The 24,577-nt window shown below is 40.4% G+C and overlaps 1 protein-coding gene across 4 annotated transcripts in view; it reads right to left on the bottom strand.

The window, feature by feature from the left end:
- Nucleotides 1-24,577, bottom strand: part of PRKCD (protein kinase C delta) — a 64,083-nt gene that overhangs the window by 16,284 nt on the left and 23,222 nt on the right. For 3 of the 4 annotated variants that reach the window (XM_021409524.1, XM_021409523.1, XM_021409526.1), the window contains exons 2-4: nucleotides 13,842-13,981; nucleotides 10,271-10,470; nucleotides 7,349-7,409 (exon numbers count right to left, since the gene is read on the bottom strand). In XM_021409524.1, the coding sequence (XP_021265199.1) occupies nucleotides 7,349-7,409; nucleotides 10,271-10,470; nucleotides 13,842-13,956 (376 nt within the window). In that variant the 5' untranslated portion in view covers nucleotides 13,957-13,981. Of the gene's footprint in view, nucleotides 1-7,348; nucleotides 7,410-10,270; nucleotides 10,471-13,841; nucleotides 13,982-14,516; nucleotides 14,756-24,577 lie in introns of those variants that run through there. The other variant, XM_021409525.1, reaches the window with a different exon arrangement.

The raw sequence follows: 24,577 nt of genomic DNA, 5'->3' as shown, positions 1-24,577 counted from the left end.
TGGGCAACATTTTCCCAGCACCAATGCAATCATAGCAGCTGTGAAAAGCAGGTCACCTCTGCTGGTGCAGATTTTTATGAGCATAGCATGCAGGTTCTAGTTCATCACTGGAGAAAAGGTACAGCTAACGGCAGTGACTATGTTATATTTTTCAACATGTGTTTTGTTGTTGAGAATTTGCTCTATCAAATAGTGTTACCGTGCTGTTTGGATACAAAGATAATTTCCATGGAAATAAATAGGAGGCATTACTTTTGGAACAACCAATGTATATTGATAGAAACAGTTTTGTTTCCTTTGCCAAATCACATTAACCACAACGCCTGTATTTACTGCAAAGTTACCCAAGAGCCTTGTTGTTCTTGTTGCTAGCTCTGCTCATTCTTTGTCATTTTATCAGCTGGCTGCCACTGCTAACAGACCACTGAACCTGGAAAACAATCTATCATCCGATACCATTTTGAGTGTCCTGAGCTAATTCATCAGTCACAGCCAACAGCGCCCAGCCTGCACCAGCATCTGCTACTTTAGAAAAGAAAGGTCAAAGCCAGTTCAGAGATTAAGAAAAGATTAAGCATTTTACTGCAAAGAATGACCAAAAAAGGCCCTTGGTTTTTAGCACCAAATATTAGAGCACTTTTCTGAGAAACTGACTGTCTGAATCAGAGAAAAACCCACTCTGTCTTGACCTGAAAAAAGTTTACAAGGTGCACTGTCATACTCTCATGACAACATATGTACTGCTACTACTTCTTCTTTAGGAACAAGATTTGTTTCCGCTGTTCAAACAGGCCACTGAGTTCACCCAACAAAAGCTCCCATCGACCGCTGCGCTCCAGGCTCACTGATGTCTGCAAACAGAACTATCCTTTGGTTGAACTCTGCTGAGCAAATACACAGATCACACCCACCATCCCTCAAATGCTTCAGGGAAACCACACACTGAAATGTGTGTGCGAGAAAAAAAAAAAAAACATGTCAAGAGCTGGTAGAAGTTCATATTGCCTGCTGCATGAAAAGGATGTGCTCAGAAGGAGGATTTAATCAGTAATAGCAACAAAGCAGAAGAAGGAATGTTGCTTCTTCACGTATTTTAAGGAGATACCCTGTGGTTGAACAGACTGGGGAAAAAGTCTTCCTAAAGTCTGTAAAATGGGAAAACCACAGTGTTAAATGGTGACGCACTGGAACGGGTTGCCCAGGGAGGTTGTGGATGCCCCGTCCCTGGAGGCATTCAAGGCCAGGCTGGACGTGGCTCTGGGCAGCCTGGTCTAGTGGTTGACCCTGCACTCAGCAGGGGGGTTGAGACTCGATCCTTGAGGTCCTTTTCAACCCAGGCCATTCTATGATTCTATGAAACAAACAAGATTCACCACTGTGTGAACAGGATATGGCTTCTCATGCTGATATACTGTTAGCAATTTAGTATTGCTGATAGTGCGTCCAAAATTCCCAGATAACACTTTAGATCAAGATATGGGAAATCATGGTGTTTCCTCCTTGTCTGAAAAACTGACACTGAACCTAGTAGAAATCTAGATTAGCATCTAGTTTAAATGGGTAATGAGTAAACTGGGCTGCATCACTTGAGAAAAAAATGGATAAAATAAATGTTTTCCTTAAACATTTCAACTGTGAAGAATCCTTGAGCACAGAGCAACTTCAAAATCTGCACGTGAGAATGCACAGTCTTCACAGTCAGCTGCCTTATTAAATACCTTTGCCACAACCAAGCAACGGACCAAAGCACAGCTGAAAGCATTTTTGCGTCTTCTGAAGAAACTGTGAGGTTTGGGCAGCAGCTGTATATTGTGTGCGTCTGAACCTGAGATGGCTCCAAAATGATAGCACAGATAGTTTCCATTTACTATTGCTATACTTAGCAAGTTTTCATTAATGTGTAAATTATCTTTAATGTGTATTGCTCCAGAAATGTTTAGAAGTTCAGCCAAACATAGACTCAGCTGGGGAACAGCGGCTTCATTTTAGAGATGCAGAGAGAATTAACGATTGCAAGGAAGGACATTTTCCAACAGTTGCATGGAGATAGTGAGAGAGAGGAAAAAACACTCAGGCAAAGCCTTTGCTCCTCTCCAAGCCAGGACTTCCCCCGGTACTGGGCTGGCAAAGTCAGAGTCATGGACGAAACAGCTGAATCAGCAACTAGAATCCAGGTGACCTCTGCTGCAGCCCAGACCCCATCGTAATCATTTTGAACCCAGCACACACCATTAAACATCATCTACTTCCTCTGTTGAGAACTACGGTTAATATTTATCAGAGGCACATGTTTTTATATTCCAAGGATCCTCCTCAAAACTTGCACTTGATGCAACAAAAGGACCCACGCTCCTCCGTGCCGCACTCATTGAGCAAGCCTGAGAGCAAGCATCACAGTTCTCTAGAGATGCTGTAGCTGTACCACTTCACACACTATCTAATTGCAGTACCAGCCCTTGTGACTATCTGCAGCCAGCAACACACCAGGCAAACCACAGCCTGGGGAACATTTGCTGAGCTACCTAACACAATAGTGCTGGGACTCTGCTGAACTGTAATGAACCTCAAGGCGAGATGTCAGGTTGTCCCTGTTCAACCTCCCAAGTTACAAAAGAAAACAACCTCCAGAAAAACCCTACTTGGGTTTTAAGAGAAGGAACAGAAAAATATTTATCATCTTCAGAATTCATTTTTTCATTTTACCCTGTTCATGATTTTGTTTATAATCTGAAGAAGGGAAAGATAACCATGCTACTGGCAGAAACTGAGAACCGAGACTGTGCTTCAAACAGGGACAGGCCAAACATTTCCTGAGCTAAATGGCTGACTGAGTTGAAAGAGATTTGTCTGAAACTTTACCGTAAATTGTAAAATTCACCAACATTTCTGTTCCATGTCTCTGTCTGCAGTTCTCCTGCCTCGCACCTGGCTTTGTTTGAAAGTTAAGTGTGCCCTTTGGGTCAAGAAAAATATTAATCTCACAGGGCAATCATTAAATAAGGAAATCTTGCTTCTCATGGAGGAGATCTTCCTGGTACAAACCGTCTCTCTAATCTGGTCCTGGAGAAGTTTGCTTTACAGATCCGTACAAAAAAAAAACATCTACAGAAATACAAGCTTCCCAGAAGTCTATGTTTCTGTGACATGAATTTGCTATGCTAAACTATTTTGGGGTTTGCGATCATTATGATTCACTTACAGGCTGAATATTAATATTTCTCTTTCCTTTTAAGCCATCTCTTCCATTTTCAAACCTGGCACAAGCCCATACTATTTGCACTCAAAGCTGGAGCACAATTACCTACCCCAGCCCCAGGCAGCTACACCACAGGCTTTAACAAGGGTGCTCAAAACCATTTACAAGCTCTTTCTAGCACCTTTTAAAAAGGCAAATATAATCCATATAATAAATACAAAGGCACAGAAAACACAAACTTTAATTAAAAAAACAACCAAATATCAAATATATGTTGGAAATTTGATTTAGTTGCTATCTAGTTTCCTCTGGCCTGCACAACATGTTAGCTACTTTCCCAACCAAATGCACAACCAACCTTGCACTTATCAAACTACTCTAACTGTGAATATTTTATTTCCTTGAAATGAAAAAAGTTTCTGTTAAATTAGTGCAATCATGCTTCTGCATGCAGACTAAAGCAGATGTAAAAATCTAGACCCGTACAACACGGGGATCATGGCAGCAGAGCATCTGTGAATCTGTTCTTTACATCATTATTTTTCACAGAGGCCTCAGAAAAACTCTGGTCTGAAAAAGTCTCAGATCTCAAACTCACCTAGCACTCACCACAACACATACAAGAAAAACACATTCCACATAATTGCAGCTCCCTGGTTCAAATTACTCTCCCAGAAACCAGATACTTCAGATATCAGGAGCTCACGTGCAAACCTGATCCACCTGACAGCAACTGAAGGAAAGAATTCAGGAAAATGAAGGCAGCTAAACAGTCAATCAGAATTCAGAACCAAGAATAAAAGCCGTGTTTCCAAAGCTGCTAACAGAGAGCAAGCCATTTGGTAGTACAGCAAGCCACCTCTGTGATCCTGGGTTTTCAAACTCAGTAAGGTCATTAATTACATTTAATGAAACAAGGAGCCAGAAAAGCATTAAGCACACTGCAGCTCCCACCTATTAAGACTAAAGGCGCTTTACAGAACAACAGGTATTTTCTAGACTACAAGAGAATGAGAGGGAGAAGGAAAACAGTAATTTGAAATGAAAACAGCAGTCAACATCTTACTGTTCTGCTTCACATGACAAGAGACAAGCTTTGATTACCAGCACAAACTTATTTTCAGATCCCAGGACAGAAGGTAAAAAAAAAAAGTTCTTCAACAGCACTACGTCAAGGCTCTGCCGTCACTGCCTGGACAGAAAAGAGCATCCAAGACTGGGCAGACTTCTCATACATGGCTCTAAAATCAACTGTGTAGACATCAGTCTGCAAAGCGAATGCACAAATGCATAAATGAAATGGCTCGGTGTAGCCTACCATGGAGCATATTTAATACCAATTAACTCCAAGAAAGTTATTCTCTATTATTCTCTAACAATAAATCTGGTAACGGAGCAATATCACGCTTACTTTTCAGCACTGCTGCTTACTATCAAAGCTAGGAAAAATAATTTTCTATAGAGATAGCAGAATATGTTTTACTTAGAAGGAAAGGTTGGAAATCAAAAACATCTATCCGCAAAATGAGACAAAGAAAGTTTGTCACCTCTGTAAAGTGCTTGAAATGTTCAAATGCAAGCTACCACCTATAATGCAAGGACACAGATGGCAGCAATACCTCAGCCTAGGAACAGCTGGAATGCCAGTTTCAGAACAGGCATTTTTTAGTATTTTAGAGCAATGCAAAGACAAGCCCAAATTGCTGCAAAACTTTCCTACTTAGCAAATATACAGTGACACAAAAGCAAAGCTGTAACTCCAAGCAGTGTGTTACAGTGTACTGATATTTGGTGTGAACATTCTAAGTATCAGATTGAATGACTTTCCCTGGCAAAATGCAGCTGGATAACTACGTCTTGATAAGGAGTCTCTGCTGACTCTATACATCGCTTATCCAAAAGGTGTTGGTCAGTCACTGCCTACAAAATGGAAGGTAAATAGGGAAAAAAGTAGAGTACTACAAAATAGAAGGCCTAACTGTAACACTGTGAAATGCCAACTTGAAAATTAAAGTAAGATTGGATGATTTAACAATCTGTTCACTATTAGACTTCATCCACTGCCATCTTCAATCACTAATAATAAAGGCAATGAAAGGATTTTAAACATTGTATCGATTTTTAATTTATTCTGACAAATAACTATGCGCAATCATTTTAATATTTAGAGCACACATCAGCAGCTCTTCTTAATATTTCATACAAATTACACATACGCAACCTCTACTGTTTTTCATATCAGTATGGAGGGAAGGAGTTTTAGTCTCATAGAATGAAAAACTGAAAAAAAAAACAAAGTAGGATTTGTACACCTTTCATTGAGAGATGCTTAAGCTTTTTGGACAAACAGATTTCTGTATGCCTTGCTGAACAGACAGAGCCTCATCACACTGGTACCCCATGAAGCTGCCTTGGATGGGAAAGCAATGACGACGTCCAAGACAAAAGTTTTCTAACATAATGGTTCACGATAGTTTGAATGCCAACCAGAATGTTACTGGCGCGTAAGTAGAGATTTCAACCCTCAGAGATGTGCTTTTGCTCATGGTTCTTCAGATTCACCAATAGATATACATACATTTTTAATATTGCTTTAAAGAGTAAACATTTAATAAAGGAGAACAAAGTAACAAGACTATTGGCAGACTTTGGGTTGTTTTCTTTTTGCCATTGCAAAGCTAAAACATCAACTCTGAAGTGCTGCAGTGTCACCTCCTGCATATCACCATCTATCTATACTGGCTTTTCCAGAAGCTGCTATGCAGATTGCACATACGGTACAAAAACCTTCACAACCTACTTGTTCTATGAGAGCAGAACTATGTTCCCTGTATATATTTGGAAAAAAAGAAAAAGCAAAATAACAACACACACACAAAAAAAAAACAACAAAAAAACCAAACCAAAACAAAAAAAAAAACCCAAACCTACACCAATGCTTTTAAACTTATTGCTTACTCTTTCCACTGATGATTTATAAACACAGTATTAAACCATGAAGCTAGAATGATAGAACAGTGTAATTCCTAATAAATAAATGTTTCATGACTTCCAGTATGGGAAAGTTAAGCGAGCTGCAAAATTTACATCATTTCCTTTAGGAAAGTTATACAAATCCCTGCTAAAATATTTGGTTTTGTTGGTGTACCTAAAGCTTCCCCCTCTCATAATCAGCTATCTCCTCTCATCTCCTAGTTTCTTTTCCAAGCACCGTGTGTACATTTCTAACACATACCGCCTGTTAACTTTTTCAACTGATACAGCAGAACATCGGCTAGATTTCCATTTTAACATTTAACCATTCCCTCCTTGCTACAATTGGTTTCCATGACTAATGAGTATTACAGCTGAAGCCCAGGAAAATCAGACCTACCTCCCCAATCCACAAAAAAACGTTTACCACATAAATTCGAACATGACATTTAACTTCTTTATGCTTAGACAGGAACTCAATATTTTTCTACTGTGTCAAAAAGTGAGGACAGACATATTACGAGGAGCGACTAAAGGAACTGGGGCTGTTTAGTCTGGGGAAGAGAAGGCTGAGCGGAGACCTCACTGCTCTCTTCAAATACCTGAAACGTGATTGCAGTGAGAGCGGGGCTGGTCTCTTCTCACTGGTGACAGGTGACAGGACAAGGGGAAATGGCCTCAAACTGCGCCAGGGGAGGTTTAGGTTGGATATCAGGAAAAACTTCTTTACAGAAAGGGTTGTTAAGCACTGGAACAGGCTCCCCAGGGAGGTGGTTGAATCACCATCCCTGAATGTGTTTAAAAACCATTTGGATGCGGTGCTCGGGGACATGATTTAGCGGTGGGTCGTTAGAGCAGTATGGTTAGGTTGCGGTTGGACTTGATGATCTTGAAGGTCCTTTCCAACCTGAGCAATTCTAGGATTCTATGATTCTAAAGACCCCAGTGTGCCTGAATGCAACAGTAATACACAGCATGAAGGCATTAAGAAATTAACAAATGTGGCACCCATGACTCCAGAAAGCAAACAAAACCCTTACAAAACAAAACAAAAAAAACCCTGTAAGATGAATTAATGACACCAGTAAACCACTTAGTACAGCAGGGTTGCTTTTTTTGTAAGCTACATCCCGTGTTTTACAAAAGTGGAAAAAAAAAAAACCAAACAGCTGACATTACCTGCATCTTCTAAAAAATACTGCACAGCCATCAGCACCTTCCCCTGAGGTCGTAGGTCAAGCTGTGGAGAGAAAGATACCAAAGGTGAAGTATGTGGTAGACTGAAACTGTCAGGAGTGTACACAGCTCCGTAGGCAACCCAAGTACAGCATTCAGTAACTACTGGATTGTGACCCTCTTCCATATCTCTCAGCTGCAGCTGAACCAAGTGCTTTTATCCTACTGTTTTTACTTGTACGCTGCATTGCTTTGATGTCGACCCAGAAGCTCACTGCAGTCACAGTTCATTGTTTTTACACGTTCTTTTCCCTTTTCTGAATTTTCATCAGCATCTATTTTTACTTTCAGTAAATTCAATTTGCGCAGGAATCCAGTTTTAAAAGTCTGTACAATGATTAATAAGATTATTGGCAGCACAAGCCACAGAGACACCAAATACCGTCGCACGTCATCAGAAAAACAGCAATGGAATCAAAATTTATTTTGCTTTTTCCCCTCAAACTATTACACACGGTTTCTCCAGCAAATCCTACAGACCAGCATCATTACAAAGCTCCCAGAGAAAAAGAAAGCCTTTCAAGCCTAGGCTCAGTAACCACTACTTCCTAACCTGCGGCTTTCATAAAAGATAGGAAGCTATTAGCATGAAAGAATCAGATTCAGGCTTCACCTTAGAGCAAAGTACCACCAGGTTAATAGAACTTGGGAAAAACAAGATACACTCATAAACATACTTCCACGAATCCCACTGCATTACTGGCATAATGGCCAATTTTATTTTATTTTTTTATTTCTAAGGCATTGTCTGGCACTCAGAAACATTTGCCTAGCAAAGGCAAAGACTTCAGTAACTACTGACTAGTTTCTCTCCAAACACAAGGCCAGCCTTCCAAGCTACAGTAAGCGATGTGATGTCTTTGCTGGGCATGATGGTCTGTCCAAGTCACGACCAAGGTCGTTTAATGCTGAAGGTGACTAGATGGTACCTGTTCTGTGGGTAACAAGCAAAAGATTCCAAACCACTGAACTGGCTGAAGTAATACTGATTGCTATTAGTTTTAACAGTTTTGAACAATTGCTTTTGTCCCAGAATTCAAGTTAAGGTGGGGAAAAAAAATGTACTATTTCAGAATTTAACAGATGAACACAAACCAGTGAGATATTACTGAACCTGCAAAATCTGTAAAACCCTTCAATATTAAACATCCCCTTAAGGTTTTTGTTTTTCACCTTCAAGATCTGTTTGGTGAGGTAGACTTGTACATACTTAGAAGAGCAAAATCCTGTTACAATAAAAACGTACTTGAGATAGAATAGTTCCTTAACAAGTATTACCACACTAATCAAGGCAACAACTGGACGCTCCCTCTGACACCTGTATCTAGCATTCAGGAAGACCCACCATTCATTAATCCACCCCTTTCCAATGGGGAACCAGCTTTGTCACTTCTGTGAGCACCGAGACTCATCAAATCAGACGTATCCATAACTACCTTTACTATCTGCTCATCCTGCTTTAGCTAGGCCAGTGAAAAGGTCTTCTCCTGAAGCATCCCGGGCAAATTCAGCAACAGTCCAGTCCAACAGGCTTTGAATATGAAACTATGCATGAGATTTTGAGAAGACCTGCTTGTATTTAGAAAATATTTCCTTCACATTGACCATACTCCAAATACAGAGATGGGCAGTTCCTGTAGCACCAAATACGTGTACTTTTTGTGCAACTGTCTGGAGTTCAGCTTTACATACAATTGCACATTGGGCAAGAATATGGCACCTGATCACCTAGCTAGAAAGCTGTCTCCCAAATCAAGGGGTATCTAGATATTCCTATCCAAATCTTTTTTCTGCATTCTGAGAAGTTTTGGCTGTGCAGGACACTAATTCGAGTTGCTTCAAAATCTGATACAATTATAGAATTCTGTGCAACATTAATGCCACATCACATTCTCACTACACTTATTGTTGAATCAGGGTGCGAACAACTTCATCAAATGAAAAAAAAAAAAGGAAGGAATCTTATTTATTTAAGCCTAATCAGGCAGAGAGTAGGATTTTATAAAGACGCTATCAGTAAAACTGTAATTCATCAAAAACTCATTGCAACACATCAACTGAATGAATGAAATAATATGTTCAGCATTTCAGATTTGTGGGCCCAGGGTTTTGATCCTCCCTGTTCCTGTCACTTACTCCTCTCTTGACATAAAAAATACGTTTTAATTTTTTCTTTGATGTTTACAGTGCTAATTAAAGATCATTCAAACACAATTATTTAACAGCTGCTCTTTGGTTTTACGTTGTTTGACAACAAACAACTTCTGTATTTAAAACTACAGTAGACCCTAACTTCATATCCTATGCTATATTCTTGAGTCTGACTCTCAGATTTGTATCCAGCATGGAACAGGAACAAACAGCAGGTTTAGTAAGATGCCGTAGCTTTTGACTTCATCTACAAACTACTGGGGCATAGAGGCAAGAAAAGATACCATTAAATCCTAAATGAGGATTAACAAATGTCCATTTAAGCAGCATCAAGCCAAGTAAAACATTCTGTAAAAATACATTTGTAAAACAGAAACATCAAGCTGAAGGTCCTTAGAATCAGCTTCAGTTTATTCTCTAGAAGAATTACAATGATCAGGTCAAATTTTAACAGAAGCTAATTTCTATAACAACTGTTAAGCTTTTTAAAAATAGGAACTCTGTGATTTATATCAGTATTTCATACACTAAAGTCATTGGTTTCATTATCAATTTCTTGAACTTTGTATATAATCTGCTTCAAAAAAGGCTGCTAAAGTAATGGTCTTAAAAGCCCTGCTACGCAGGCGAAAGGGATCAAATGCAAAGTGTCCGTTTAGCTTGGAAGAAGCAGAACCAGGTCAGCAAGTTTAAGGAATTAATCTTCTCCCTTACCCAGAATTCTGCTTTGCCGTTGCCTTTCTTGCAGCGCTCCGCCAGGACAGACACACCTACAGTCGCTTCAGATAATGGCTCTTCTGCTGCTTTCATGAGAACAATCTGAATCACGCGTCCTTCATAAATGTGGGCATCAAAAGTAGACTTCCATTCTGGATACATGGTGGGTTTCCTCTGAACCAGAGTTTTTCCTCTCTCTGAAAGAGGCATCAAAAAAGGAGAGAAACTGTAAAACCAAAAGGCAAAGCTCACTCTGATGAGCAGGACACGTAAAGGCAACAAAGATGTTACTGTGCTGCCCCAGAGACTGGGGCGAACAAGACCCAGTTTGGGATTAGTCACATTCATTCTGACAGGGAATACTAGCACGGCTGCTTTCTGGCATCAATCTCCATGACGTGTTGTCTGATTACAGTGAATACCTACTGCTAGAAGATAAACTGAGATAGATGTTACGCTGACCTAAGTTTAAACTGAAACTCATGGCTAACAGATGAGAAGTTCCACATTTCATTAATCCACTTCCACGTTATCCCAACATTTCACTTTTATTAATAAGCAAGTCCCTCTCATTGACACTGTACTCTCTCTGCTGTGCTTGCCACTTTTTAATTAGTGTCAGAACGCCCTATCTGTCCTCTCCAGCACATACAGACCTCACATAGTTAAAGAGTAAGGACACCTGTTAACTCCATTTCTTCTTGTCTTTAACTTAGTGTACCAGTCAGCTGTTTTCTGTCCCTATCTATAACAGGCATCAGCATATTTCTAGACCTGGCTCTCTCAGTAATCCCATTGACACATCCAAAATGATAGTTACCGCCTTCTAAACAACCACATCCAGTTTTTCAATGCAGCTCTGGTACATGATGCCACCTCCACAGCATTCCTCTGATGTGCTCCTGAGCCAATTAATCCCGATCTGTACTCAGGTAACTGAAAACCATTTTGTACATTCTGTACAATTTTTGTTGCTTATCAGGATTATTTGCTGCAATAAAAGTGCTCTCTAAATGCCTCTTCAGCTCTGAATGATTTTTTTTCCTCCTGTAAGAGTGCAATCTGTTCTTATGATATCAAGGCAGTAGCAAAGCAGATTAAATAGCTGGACCCTTCCCCAAGAAACTGCAGTGTGATCTGCTGCCTATAACTAGCCATCAAATTTTCATTCACTTCAAAGAAGAATAAGACACTTCTTACTTAAAAAAAAAAAAACCAAAAAAAAACCCAACTTCCTGGAAACTCAGGGCAAAGTCCACATTCATTCAGCAGCAACTTGCTCAATACACATTGCTCAATTGTGCTGAGCTATCCATACAAGAATAAGGAAAAGTGTCCTTGTCCTTCTTTATTAGGGAAGGCCTATCCACAACAGCATTACAGATTACAGCTTTGATAAGCACACCAAACTCTGCCTGCCAAAAGACAGACTAAAATGTTCACACAGACACCTGGGGACTTCCATCATTTCACACCGAACTTGAGCATTCCTCCTCTACACAGTCAAAAGCTTTCATCTGAAATTTGGGCAATCTTGCAGACAGAAAAACCTCAAAAATGTTAGCAATCCAAACCTACTTGCAGACCTTTGTACTTGCTACTCATAGCTATGGAAGAATTTGGAAATATTATAGTGAAAATACATTGAGTAAACTCAAAGAGAACATCATTTAGGGGTTATTAAGATGGACAATAAAGGTAAGGTGGAATTAAAAGCAGGCTGACTGCACAGCAAGTGTTCTATGCTAGCCTATTTTTGGACTGCTAAAGCCAGATCCTTTCATCAGAAAGGCATACTTCAGCCAGTATCCTCGGGAATACAAGAAACTGCAGCCATTTGCAGGACCTTTGATGATAATTCACAATTTGCAGAAGCAGCAGTACTTTAAAGATGAGTTGGTAATCCTCTTTGTATGGTTTTTAGGGGGAAGGAGAACTATTTCAGCCCATTCACAGAAGTCTCCCTATTCCCATGCCTCAATTAATATCCGCTTTGCTCAGTTACTACACACATTCTTACCCTACACAGAACTGGAAGAAGCTACCTGTATTAATGGTAATGACCTCCAGTCTGGCTATGCTACTTTTGTAATTAAAATCATTCTAATCAAGACTTGTCACAGATCACAGTATCTGCCTGTAATTGAACGCTTACGTCCGAGCAAAGAACAGCCTTTAAAAACACTGTTCCTGCCCCTCCTGAATTCAGGCTTCCATTATTTCTCTGCTAACACTAGTTGCTTCAAATTCCTTTTCATATTTGTGAATTGGCTTAATGCCTAATCATCAGGCAAATTATTTTCTTCTTAAACAATAAGATTTCCTCAATCACGCTTCATCCAGCTGAAGTTACTCCAAACCTTGTCAAACTGGCAACAAGAGCATCAGTTTCTTTTCCTTAGCACCGCCTACCTCCAATTAGTCACTGCTCCAAAGTTCACAGCACCCACCTCCCCTGCCTTTCAGGGCTTCAAAGATAGGTGCAAGCAGAGAGGAGAAATGGTGGGACAATTCCACTTGTCAGAGACAGAAGCTGACAAATTGTAAAGGGGATTTATTTAGACCACTTCCACACCTCCACACATTCTAACAGCAACAATGCTTTGAACACCAGTTCTTTAGAGCATCTCACAGCAGACAAGGAAAGAACCTTTCAGGAGCTTAACGCATTTGCTAGACGACAACGTTTTCTGGAAGGGGTACTGTGCTTTCCTGCATTCTTTGGCATTATGTGAAGCGTTAGAAACACAAGGCAGGATTTAGAAGTCTCAGCCTAATCCATACAGCAATTCCTAGGCTTTTCTCTCTCATCTTGTTTGGTTGCAGTGGCATATTTTAGGTAAATATCTGAAACCATTATAAACCTTTGAAGAAGCGGTCTTTGAAGGCTGAGGGCTTGCTCAACAAGGAGGTGCTAACAAAACCTTGGGTGCAAATCATACCAAACAAGTAATTCTGCCAAAAGACTCAGATACTACTACAATAATCAAATACGTTTGTCATTCATATCCACCCTCTAAGGCAATAATGTACTGCTGTACGCTCAAGAAGGGTATTCTCAAACCTGCTGCAGTTCATATCCCTTTTAATGACACTCCACTCCATCACCCTCCCTTGCAGAGCCCTTTTGAGTGCAGTCTGTTGCACGCAGAATGGGAGAGAACAATGCTTTATTTAACATTTGCAAACTTATGTCATACAAAGCTAATGACTCAACTCATACAAAAGTGATATTTCAACTGTTTCAGCTGCTTCACCATGTCTTTTGTGAATACAACGCATTTCACTGGTTGGTGCTGATGCAGAAGAAAGGAAACTTAGACTTCATCCTAACAAGTGCTGAGCATTCTGCCTGCAGGAGAAGAAAGTTCTAATAAGGAAGCCTCATTTTACGGTGGGGGTAGAAACAAGCCGGTGTTAATTCTTCCATTCTGAAAGAAAGGCTCATGCTGAGGTGCTTGGCATGACAGGAACAGCAGGACTCATTGCCATTTACAGACTAGGAGGGATTGCAGTATTTCTCAACAGTTTATTTGTATTCAAAAATTATCACCATTTGTAAACTCACCTGTAGTCATTGCCTCCTTCATCTTGATAGCGCAGAAAGGCTGTAGCTGTTCCTCTTGATTCTGTACAGGTCCCAACTCAAATGAGTTGAAAGATATCCGTAAGAAGGGAGCCATTGCTCACAACAGCGTCAATGCACACCTGTGTGGAAATAACAGAAAAAAACACTTAGTCTGAGACATGTGGGAAAGCAGTACACAGCTCTCAGCCATCACAGCCAGTACAACCCATGCTCTGAAGTCTCAAAGTCTTGTATGAGGCTTTGAGACCGTAAGTCCAAAGTAAAAATGGCCGGAACCGAAACAAGAAACATCGCAAGTACGACCAAAGACTCAACACAAGACACTCTTTTACTGTTCCTAGTTTGACTTAGACCTTCCTCAATTTTTATGGACTGAGACCACTTCCATAGAGAGACACAAATTATCAAAGAAATCACAAAGTAAGAGACAGTGGAAAATTCAAGTGGAAAAACTGGATACATCTCTTAACATATTGATGTTCCTTCGATTTTCAAATACAGTTTTTTTTTCCCTATAATAAAAATATTTACTTTTGGAGCCACTTGCATGACTATATAGAATACGTATACTTAAATATATATTCCTACAGCTACAAAACCACTGCACTGAGTCACTTGGTTAAAACTGTCAGGAAATGCAAGAATCCAAATCACTTAAGTCAGCAAACTGGCGTTTCACTTGTCTTCCCTCCTTCTCAGGAGCTCCTGAACACAGAGCAGTTTTCAGCTCAGTTTGCAGCACCTCCAGCAATGCAGTTCTCTGCACGGCAGTCCTCGTTTGGTGAAGGAAACATTAATTACTCAAAAGGAAAGAAAACAGCATTTCTTGCTAACAGATGATTAAGTGCAATCAGAGAAAGGGTTAGGAGAAAAGAGTTAAGAAGGTACTAGGAAGAGATGATAGAAAAAAGAACAAAAAGTGGGCTGAGCTGGCCTTTTATCTGTAGATTGTTAACAAGCTTGGTCAAGCAGATAGGAACAACATTTCAAGCAATCCTGCATGTGCTTGCTTTTTTTTTTTTTTAAATTACGTAATGATATTGACCTTAGAAGCAATTAACATACTTTAAACTCTTAAGGCCCAGAACAGTCATTTAGATAAGAGGCTATAAAATCAGTCTTTGCAGCAAAACAGAATGTAGTTCCTAACACCATGTTCTGACACCACGCAGTCTTCCTGCATGGAAACCGCTCTCTAAAGAAAAAAAAAAATCTTATGACTCTCTAACACTTACTGAGCTTGTTTTTTTATGAACAGAGCGGTTCCCTACCTTCCCTTCAGTAGAGTAAGACAAAGTTAGAAAACAGGTTTAAGATTACTTGGCACCATTGCTTGTTCTACTTATGAAACAAAATTGCTTCTGACAGGTTCTTGGCAATACCAGGCAAAGTATTTGCAGGTAGGCCACCAGCCACACACACAAAGAAGAATGGAACTCACCCAAGTGGTGAAGGGGCTCTCTGGCTATGCAGCACTCCCTTGCAAGAAGCAGCCTAGGTCCAAGAGATGCCCTCCCTTCAGTGGCTGCCCCTTAGATGAGCCACAGCCTCACCCAGAATCTCAGTGAAATAACAGTCTTTCCACACTAACCCACTCGTTAATGCGACTTGGAGCACCATCTGATGAGACTGGGGATTGAGATGGCCTCACAAGGACAGCAAAACAGCTTTTGTAAAAATACTATCCAATACCTCCTTTTGACAAAGGCAGTGTAAGCACCATGCTCATAAAGAGCTTTATTGAGGAACATATTTTAACTGCCTAAGAGATTTGTGCTCAGTGTGCTCAGAGGTACCCTCAAGTCCCTGGCTGTATGACTCACAGCACCAGATCACACTCAGTACAGATGCAAGAGAAACCAGAACTCACAATACTTCTGGGGAAACAGCTTTAGGACTCAATCAGGCCACAGGTAGCAACAAGCTAGATAGGTCGCTCTGTAGCTCCTTCTGAAAACTTTGACAAAAATCACCAGATTGCAGAATAACTCATGTTGAAAGGGAAAACCTAACTAAAAATCACAATTACAAAGTAATTGGAAGGCACTGACAAAGCTAACCTAACAATTGCACTGATTTCACCCAAACTGAAACCATTATTAGTCTGAAGCAGACCACAAGGCTTGTTATTGGGCATTTACTTCAACAGCAAATTAACAGATGAAATAGAAATAAGTTCAAAAAGCATATGGACTTTGTATCTCCACACAATCTTCCTTTGTTCTGACGGTCTAATGCAAAATCTACTTTGAAGGCTGCATTTTCAACTCTGCTTCTCAAAACACTGCTTCTTAGTTTTTGTTTATGGTTATTTGTTTTAGTTTCATAACACTTGACTTCAGTACCATCCCCAATCCTCACTCAGAAATGCAGTGCTAAACACAAGCAATTAAGGAGTCAGCAGGAAACACCAAAACCCAATAATTCTGTGATCACAGTTGCAAGAGCTTACCTCAAGGCCACCATGAAGAACATCAGAAGATGCCTTTCTGCTTCTCCATTTAACAGAAAAACATCAATAGACATCTTACTTTCACATAACAAACTACCTATTCCTGCCAAGTTTCTCTACCCTTGGACATTCTGCTTTTTTCAGAAAAGTAGATATGCTCAGTGGCTTCACAGAAAATCTCACTGTACATGATAGACTGTATATTGCGATGCAGGGAAGCTGGCTAAATAAGGCAGGAGGGCTTGGATTCAATCCTCAATTGCTTTCCAATCTTCTTCTACGCCAAGATATTGCACTTGACACACACTGGCGGTACTGCTGTAAACAACAAAAACACACCCTACTAAAACTGTTTTTGGCAGCGAGTGAAATTCCACAGAGATTCACTTTAATTCAACAGTGTTTCTAAAAATCTGTGCTCATCCAAAGTTTTGCCACATGTGAAAAGCAAAAGCATCCAAACTAATGCGTAAGTTTGCTCACTGCAATATAGACAAAAGTACCTCTCTGGTCTCCTTCGAAGCGTTGACTCTAGCTTTAAGTAAGAGCTGGGTCTGTCAAGAACTGCTATAAACCACCAGCTATGACCTGAAGGCAATTTTACAATGGACTCACATGACCTGTATTACTGCTAGGAAGCATTAAAGCCAACATGTTTTCCCTTAAGTGTGTGACTTTATCCAAACTGGTGGAGAAACTGAGACGCAAACTCCAAAAATACTGCAACGAAGAAAAAAACACTCTGGGAAAATGCTTCAGAAGCACTGTTTTGCACAAAGTACCCATGACATCCACAGTGATTCAGACTGCGCTCCTCAATGCTCCCCAGCACATTTGTTTCAAGGATCCCAGTGCACCCTACTGCGAGTTGAAGCTACATCCAATATCGCCTACAGTAGATTCTGTAAAGCCCACAACAACTTCCAAGAAGCTTTAAAATTGAGAGCTTTTGACCATATTTAATAAGAAAAGAAAATTAACCATGTTACTGTTGACTACAATAAGCATGGAGAGAAGAGAGCTAGAAAATTGAAACTTTTTCACAGCAATGCCAACATCGGATGAGTGAGCGCTTAGTTTTCACACAGATGTTTGTAACGCATGATTTTAAGGAAATGTTCAAAATGAATTAAAATCTCAAAATATTTGAAAGGTTTTTCGCAGCATTTGCTAGCACAAATGTCACATTAGAATAAAAACCTGCTCAGACACAAGGGACTAGTTCCTCTCCTCCCAGCAGCGCAAAAAAAGCTATCGGGGACTCTTGCTGAAGCTGAAGGCGTTGCTCGTCAGGTAGCCTCGTGCTGTAACTCTTCCTTGTTGCAAACTGCAAGTCACCTTTAGTACAATCCAGAAGCAAAGAGGCAGTTGTGACTTTTGCACAAAGTGGGAAGTAACACCAAAGCAGCAGAGAAGGAAATACTGTCAAGCCAAAAACAGGCTGCTAAGAGGTTGTGGATGCCCCGTCCCTAGAGGTGTTTAAGGTCAGGTTGGATGGGTTGCTGAGCAATCTCATCCAGTACTTGATCTAGTGGCGCTGTCGCTTGCAGAGGGCTTGGAACTTGATGATCCTTGAGGTCCCTTCCAATCCAAGCCACTCTATGTATCTATGATTCTAAGAACAGAAAAATGTCAATGATCTGAGCCTCTGATCTCCTTGTAATGGTCTGAAAAGCAACAAAGTTCCTGCATTTTACAAATGGATGTACTGCTCCACACACACCAGGATCACGTCTTTTCCCCGCTGCCTTACAGAAACCTTCTGGATGGGATGGAACGACCACTTTCTGTTCAGCTCCTTGATGAGACCACTTCCAAAGCCCTGAAAATCTTTGGGGAACGCCAACACCAGCAGCCAGCATCACACGCAAGTGGCCGATGGGCGTACATCCCTGAAAACATGTAGTAATACCTCTGCATCTTAAGATGCAGAAATATGAGTTATTTCCAACTTGCAGCCTTGTCTTTTTTTACACAAGGGTTTCCTTTCCTCCATTCTGGCAATGGTCAAAAGGTTCAAGAAAGACAGCAACAAACTATTGCCCAGCTTCCCTTGCCCCTACAGAACTCTCAAAACCATGACCCAGCTCTTTGTGTACTTCCTACTGAAGGTGCTCCTGCTACTTTAACAGTGATAACACAGGAAAGCCTGCAGATAGAGATGCTGGCTATGCGATTAACATCCTTTACCTGTGCACATCACTAACATGCACATTTGCATTTTTATTATTCCCTTTCATGGGTCTTTTTGGTTACATCACAGAATAACACAAAGCAGACAGGATGGCTATTGCTCCTGAGTAACTCCCTTCACAGGTACACATTAAGCCGATCAAAATACCACCTTCAAGACAGAAGCAGCAGTAACTTTGCCGTAGAACATGTACCTGAGTCAAAATAATCATAATACTTTCGAAGCTGCAGACCAGTAGTTACTCTGCAGGGAGTTTTCACACGCCCTGTTTCAGGTCCTGGCCTCTATTTGATGTTCTGGGGGAAGAAGTTGCTCTCAAAAAGGAACCAATTCAAAGAGGTTTGTTATATTTGCTGTTATCAGTCTTGTCAAGAAGACAGACTACAGCACTCTTTATCAGCTGGACTTCCCTAAGCACTGTGGACTACAGCACCACTGCTATTTCAACTAGAGGCTGAAAAGGTACCTAAAGCAAACAAGGTACCTACAACGTAATGCTGAATGCTGACAGACGCCAGAGGTGGCAAAAAAAACCAGCTGCAGGTGCTGCTCTGAATAGTTAAAATCCACAGAGGGTTTGAAAAGTGTTCTCCAACACACAGGACTAAAGTCACATGTTGCACGTAGGTCTCTGCAGGAAAAGGAGAACTATCCAAAGCTACTGCCCCTGCACCAGCAGCATCACCCTTGATTTTATTTAGCTTCAGCCACTCAAGTTGCAACTATCTCATTTTTATTTACTCCAGTAAATGACAGATCCATCTGTCCATGGAATCCAAGAGTGGTAATTAGAAGCATGAAGCCTCCCAGCAACTATTTTGATGAATTATCACATGGAGAAGATTTTACAAACAAAATAAAAATAAACCTTAAAATTACAACTATAGGACTATACCTATGAAAGCAAAATATATAATGCATGAGGAAAGCAATGTATCTAAAGCATTAGGAAGTACTTAACGAGATGCACTTGCCTTTGGGAAATCAAGCATTAAAAGAACATCTTTAAAGCAGCCCAACCACCTATAACTTAGCAGCAGTATTTCTAAAAACATTTAGAAATAATTATGTCAGAGGACTTAGAAAGGTGAGAAAAGATTGATAAATCTAACACTATAATTCAATTTACTTGCTGTTAAATCCATTGTCAAATGTATATGGTTCTTTTTTTTTTTCCAGTTCATAACTTCAAAATGGCAATCCTCTAAATTCTAGTGCAAGTTATATATATTTTGGGATCTGCTTTGTGTTTTGTTTTTTTTTCAACAGTGCATGCAGAATGGTTCATCATATCCTACAAATATAGCTAAAAAAAAAAAAGAAAAGTCTTTCGCTGTCACCTCATTTTTTTTTTTTTTTTTTAAATACTTCTGCTTTTGTTGGGCTAGGACAAGACTAGAAACAGAGAATGACATAATAAAATCTCTTCTTATTGTGTTGCAACAGCATGGCGAAAATCCAGCCAGATAAGACAAGAAATGTTCCTGGGGTTTATCCTGCCTGGCCAGAAGCATGGATAATTCCGAGTTTCCATGTCTCTTCTGCATGCTCAACGGTCCCATAACTGCCTGAATTTATGGCTGTCTCATAAGCTGGTGATACTTCCCCATCGCTTACAGGCCAAAAAAATTACCAATGCTTTCCCTATTTTTATTATAACAAACTTTTCCAAATACGAGCATCAGAAACCTTTTTCTGAATGTGCCAACTCTTGAAATCTTCCAAGGGCAAATTTCTGAAAAGCAGCACTGAATGCCCTTTTTTGGAAAGGGAGCATTAGGAGCAAAGCTGCTGTTTTTGATATTCCACAACTGCTACTTGGGAATAAGGAAGTCAAGGCAGCCGCTTTTTCTTTTGAACTGGATAAGAAACAGTAAGTTTAATTCACTTTGTTCTTTTTTTTTTTTTTTTTCCAAACTCCCAAGTTGTCCTTCCTGTCTGAAGGCACAGGACTACCCAGTAAGCGACAGAAATGTAAGCATGTTGCCTTTCACCTCTACCAAAATCAAGCCTGAAACAAGAGTTCAAAAGAATCCTCTTCATTAACTTCCATCACCAATATCAGACATTAAAACCATGTACCAGGAGAAAAACTGCCTAAAGCCCCAAAACTTTGTCACTTCTGATAGCACAAGCCACTGCAATGGCATGGAAAGCCTACTCCAGCAAGCTGGCTATCAGCTGGTTATGGAGCTCTAGGTGTGGGAACAATACATTAATATCAAATCACACTACAAAATGGAAGTATTAAGGAGGCAAACGATGCTATCTATGTGCACGTGTAACTTACGACTAACCAGGAAGGTTTTTTCCGGACAAGCTGGAAGTTTCAGGTGTTTTTTCAGCAATTAAATAATACAGTTCCTTCCAGATGAGAGGAAAACGTTATGGTGAAAGGGATGAAGCTGCACTTCTTCCCTACCTCAGCACGCTCAGGATCCAAGCCAGCTGCCAGGCCAAGCTCTGGCAGAGAGCAGAGCCCTGTGCACCGTCTGCATGTCGGTGCCCCGACGAGCTCACAGCTCCCACTTCCTCAACAGCACTCAAGGAATTAGTCAGCATGACTCAATTGCAAAACTCAAGTTTATCATGCGAACATGAGTCCTCCAAAGGAAGAATGCAGCACGGCAAGAAGGCTCACAGCCTCATCTGAAGCAACCTGTAAGCTCGGAGAAAGCTGACCTCCTGCAGCTTGCAGATGCATCAAACCGAAGGGGAGTGGCCAAAGAGAATTCAGCAATTTGTACAGTGTCTGCTTAGGTACCACCATAACCAAGAAGTAATCACCTCTTCCACGTTCAGCTTCTGATGTCAGCGCTGTCTGTCTTCCCAAGCATCATGGGTGCACAACACACTACTAGCTCTCTGCCTGCATATGCAAGGTTAAGTTCCCTTCTGTCAGTGCTGCCTGGAAGCTCGCTCTCCAGTGATTTCCAAAGAGCTACTTTTCCCCCTGCCCCACTCCTACAAAAAGCCTCAGAATTCTGCATTCTAAGAGAAAAAACACCACTGGCCAGTAATAAAGACATTGGACTGCTGATATTACTTGAGTCTGGTAAGACCATTCTTGCCAGCAGGTTATGCAGAGCACCGTAATGAGCACAGATGAGTGGGTCTATGCCACTGGAGTCTTTCAGGGAAAAGCTGCATGGCCAAGCCCAACCGTCAGCTCCATCCTCACTCTCACTGAGAATTTGATTCAAGAGAAGCTTTCAAAGCCAGGCTGGATGGAGCTGTGAGCAACCTGGTTTAGAGGGAGGTATCCCTGCCTATAGCAGGGGAGTTGGAACTAGATGATCTTAAAGGTCCCTTCCAACCCAAACCATTCTATGACTCTACTATCTATGAACATTTTAGGTTTTCTTTCTGGTATAGTACTAGGTGCACAAAACTTATTTTCTTTGCTAACATAAATTTCCTGGAATTTGAGATAAGCTTCCCAGAGAGCAAAGCAAAACACCATCATCATCTTAAAAACAAAGAGAAAACAATGTGACAACACTTCAGCTGAACCTTTACAACCAATATACATCTCCTGCCTCTTCCATTAACTGCTCAGTACCATAAAGACCTTGTATGTCAACAACGGTTAAGAAAAAAAAAAAAGGAAACTGGAATTTCATCTTATTTCAAATGTACAGGGTTAACATCTCTATAGGAACAGTAAAGAAGCAAAAAATGGAAAACGAGGAATTGCGTATTCAACAGAAACAAACAAAAGAAAACCACAAAGAGGCCTAATGAACATTGTAATTAGAGAGCAGTTTTTCTTCTCACTGCTGAAAAACATGAACAGATTATGCGAAGTAAGTGCCTCTTGCAGACACAACCCTTCAAACCAGAGCTCTGTAATACTGCCAGCACTGTGACCTAACCCTGCAAGTATCTGGAAAGCTACAATATTCATTAGCCAGGAGAACTGTATCATCATTCATACACACTGGAAGTCTGCCGCGCAGATAACCTCCTCAGATGAAATCCATATTCAGTTCATAGATACATGTTTTTAATCAAGGCTTTTATAGTAAAAGGACACAAGATTTGGGAGCCAAAGATTTTGATCATTAACTGTATACTGACTGTGACTGGAACAGATCCAGCCCTCCCTCCTGACTGGTTCTTCCTTTTTTTTTTTGCATAAATTTTTGAGAAGTCATATTTTACCCTGAGGGCCACAGACATATTTAGTCTGCTTCCACCAGAGGTTTGCCAGCATAAATTATAAGTATAAATTACCAATAAACATCAACTTAGTCAAGACTTCCTGTAGCATAATAACTGAAAATAAACAGTGAAGCCTCAAAGGGATACGCACTTATGAAAGCATCTCTCGTCTTTGAAATATAGAGATGAACTAAGCACAACCGAGTGGAAGTGAGGTATGTACAAGATGATGCCAAATAATGAATGACTAATAGTGAGAAATTAGAAAGGAGTGAACGTAACTGAAGTTTAATTAAAGGCGTTTGCCCCACTGTAATGTGAAAGCTCAGGCTAAGATTGCCAAAAGCAGGAAAACAAAACCACAAACTGCTTTTAACTGTCTCCCTTCCTTCCTTCCGGATCACTTTCTATAGGAAATGAACATTTAAAAGCACCACAGTAGCCCTTGCGTCCCCAGCAGGAATATATATAAAGTCTGGACAAAGCTTACTAACAGCAAGGTCTATTAAAGCTTAAAGGGATCTTAAGAGAGCCATGGGTTATTTTTAAGTCATACTGGCTTTACAGGAGAAGTTGTAACATTAACTGAGGGTGAGATTATGTACTATTTAATACAAATTTTAATTCTTTCCTTTTTAATCCACAAGATAAAAAGTTAACAGCAAACTTTAATTTTTGACCTTTGCCCGAGTTTTGTTGTTTAAATATATAAACTCAGCACTCTGCAACAGTTCAGATGCTGCTTTTACTTAAGCACTTTGATGTCTAAGAGCCATATTAAGTCATCTCTTGCTAAATAAATAAAAACACATCATTTTAATGCCCATACTGGGGAAGAAAAGCCTTAAGTACTGCCGTGTCTGGGATACAGCACAGTAGACAAGGAAGAAAAAGCTGAACAAAACCCCCCAGAGATTTCATGAGCCAGAACTTTGCTTGAGAAAATAACTGCCGCAGGACACACTCAGCTGTTCTGACTTTTGAAAGAGCAGGACTTTTTCTATGGGATGGGCACTGTGCAAACACCCTCTGGCCACCTTCCAGAAGTACCAGGAGTGCTCCTTGAAAGACCTGAACTTCTGGAAGAGGAGCACAGGTCCGACTATTAGATGCATAACAGTCTGCCAAGACTTCGTCCAGCAAGTGCTCATCCTACTTAAAACTGGAGAGTCATTTAAAAATGACGTGTCTGGTTTGTGTACACAAAACGCTTCATACATACACACACACATTTATAAATACAGACACGGAAATATAAGATAGATATCTAATAACTTCCTTACCACTGAAACTCAGCACCTGTGCTGCTACTTGACTGGATCACTGCACAAAAGAATATACTGAAAAAGAAAATCTAAACTTGAGAATTCATAAAAAACTGCTTGCAGATAGAAAAGACATCTGTAACTATAAGGGTATCTGCAGAATACCCAAACAAGAAAATGAACACAAACTGTGTTTCAGTTCTGCTCCCATGTCCCAGCGAGCCCACAGAAGAAACAGAGCATGTAATGGTTTTCCTACAGACAAGCTTTCCTGGCTCATTATGGCCTATCATTTCCTCCATCACTAAATGGATAACTGAGTTAAAGTCTTGGCAGCTTCCAAGTATTTCTGCCTTCTTGCTGTACACGTCCTTTTGCCATAGAAGTGCTCCTTTGTGATAATTTTGATACAAATCTTTCATATTTCTCGCTAAATCACAGACTGCTACCACTAGATACCACCTGTCCCACGTTGTGGCTCCAAAGCGTATCTTTAGGATGTCACTTCTGTTAGACCCTTAAACTACAAAGGATAGCATCTGGCTGCTACCAACACAGACAAACTTCAGAAGAAAACCAAGCAGCTGTAAACTGCAATGCTTCTAAGTCAATAGCATGCACTGTGCACACCAGGCTCTTC

Source organism: Numida meleagris, chromosome 11 (genome assembly GCF_002078875.1).
Source record: "Numida meleagris isolate 19003 breed g44 Domestic line chromosome 11, NumMel1.0, whole genome shotgun sequence".
Lineage (NCBI taxonomy): Eukaryota > Metazoa > Chordata > Aves > Galliformes > Numididae > Numida > Numida meleagris.
The sequence above is the reverse complement of the archived record's forward strand: the minus strand, read 5'-3'. Positions and strand labels throughout refer to the sequence as shown.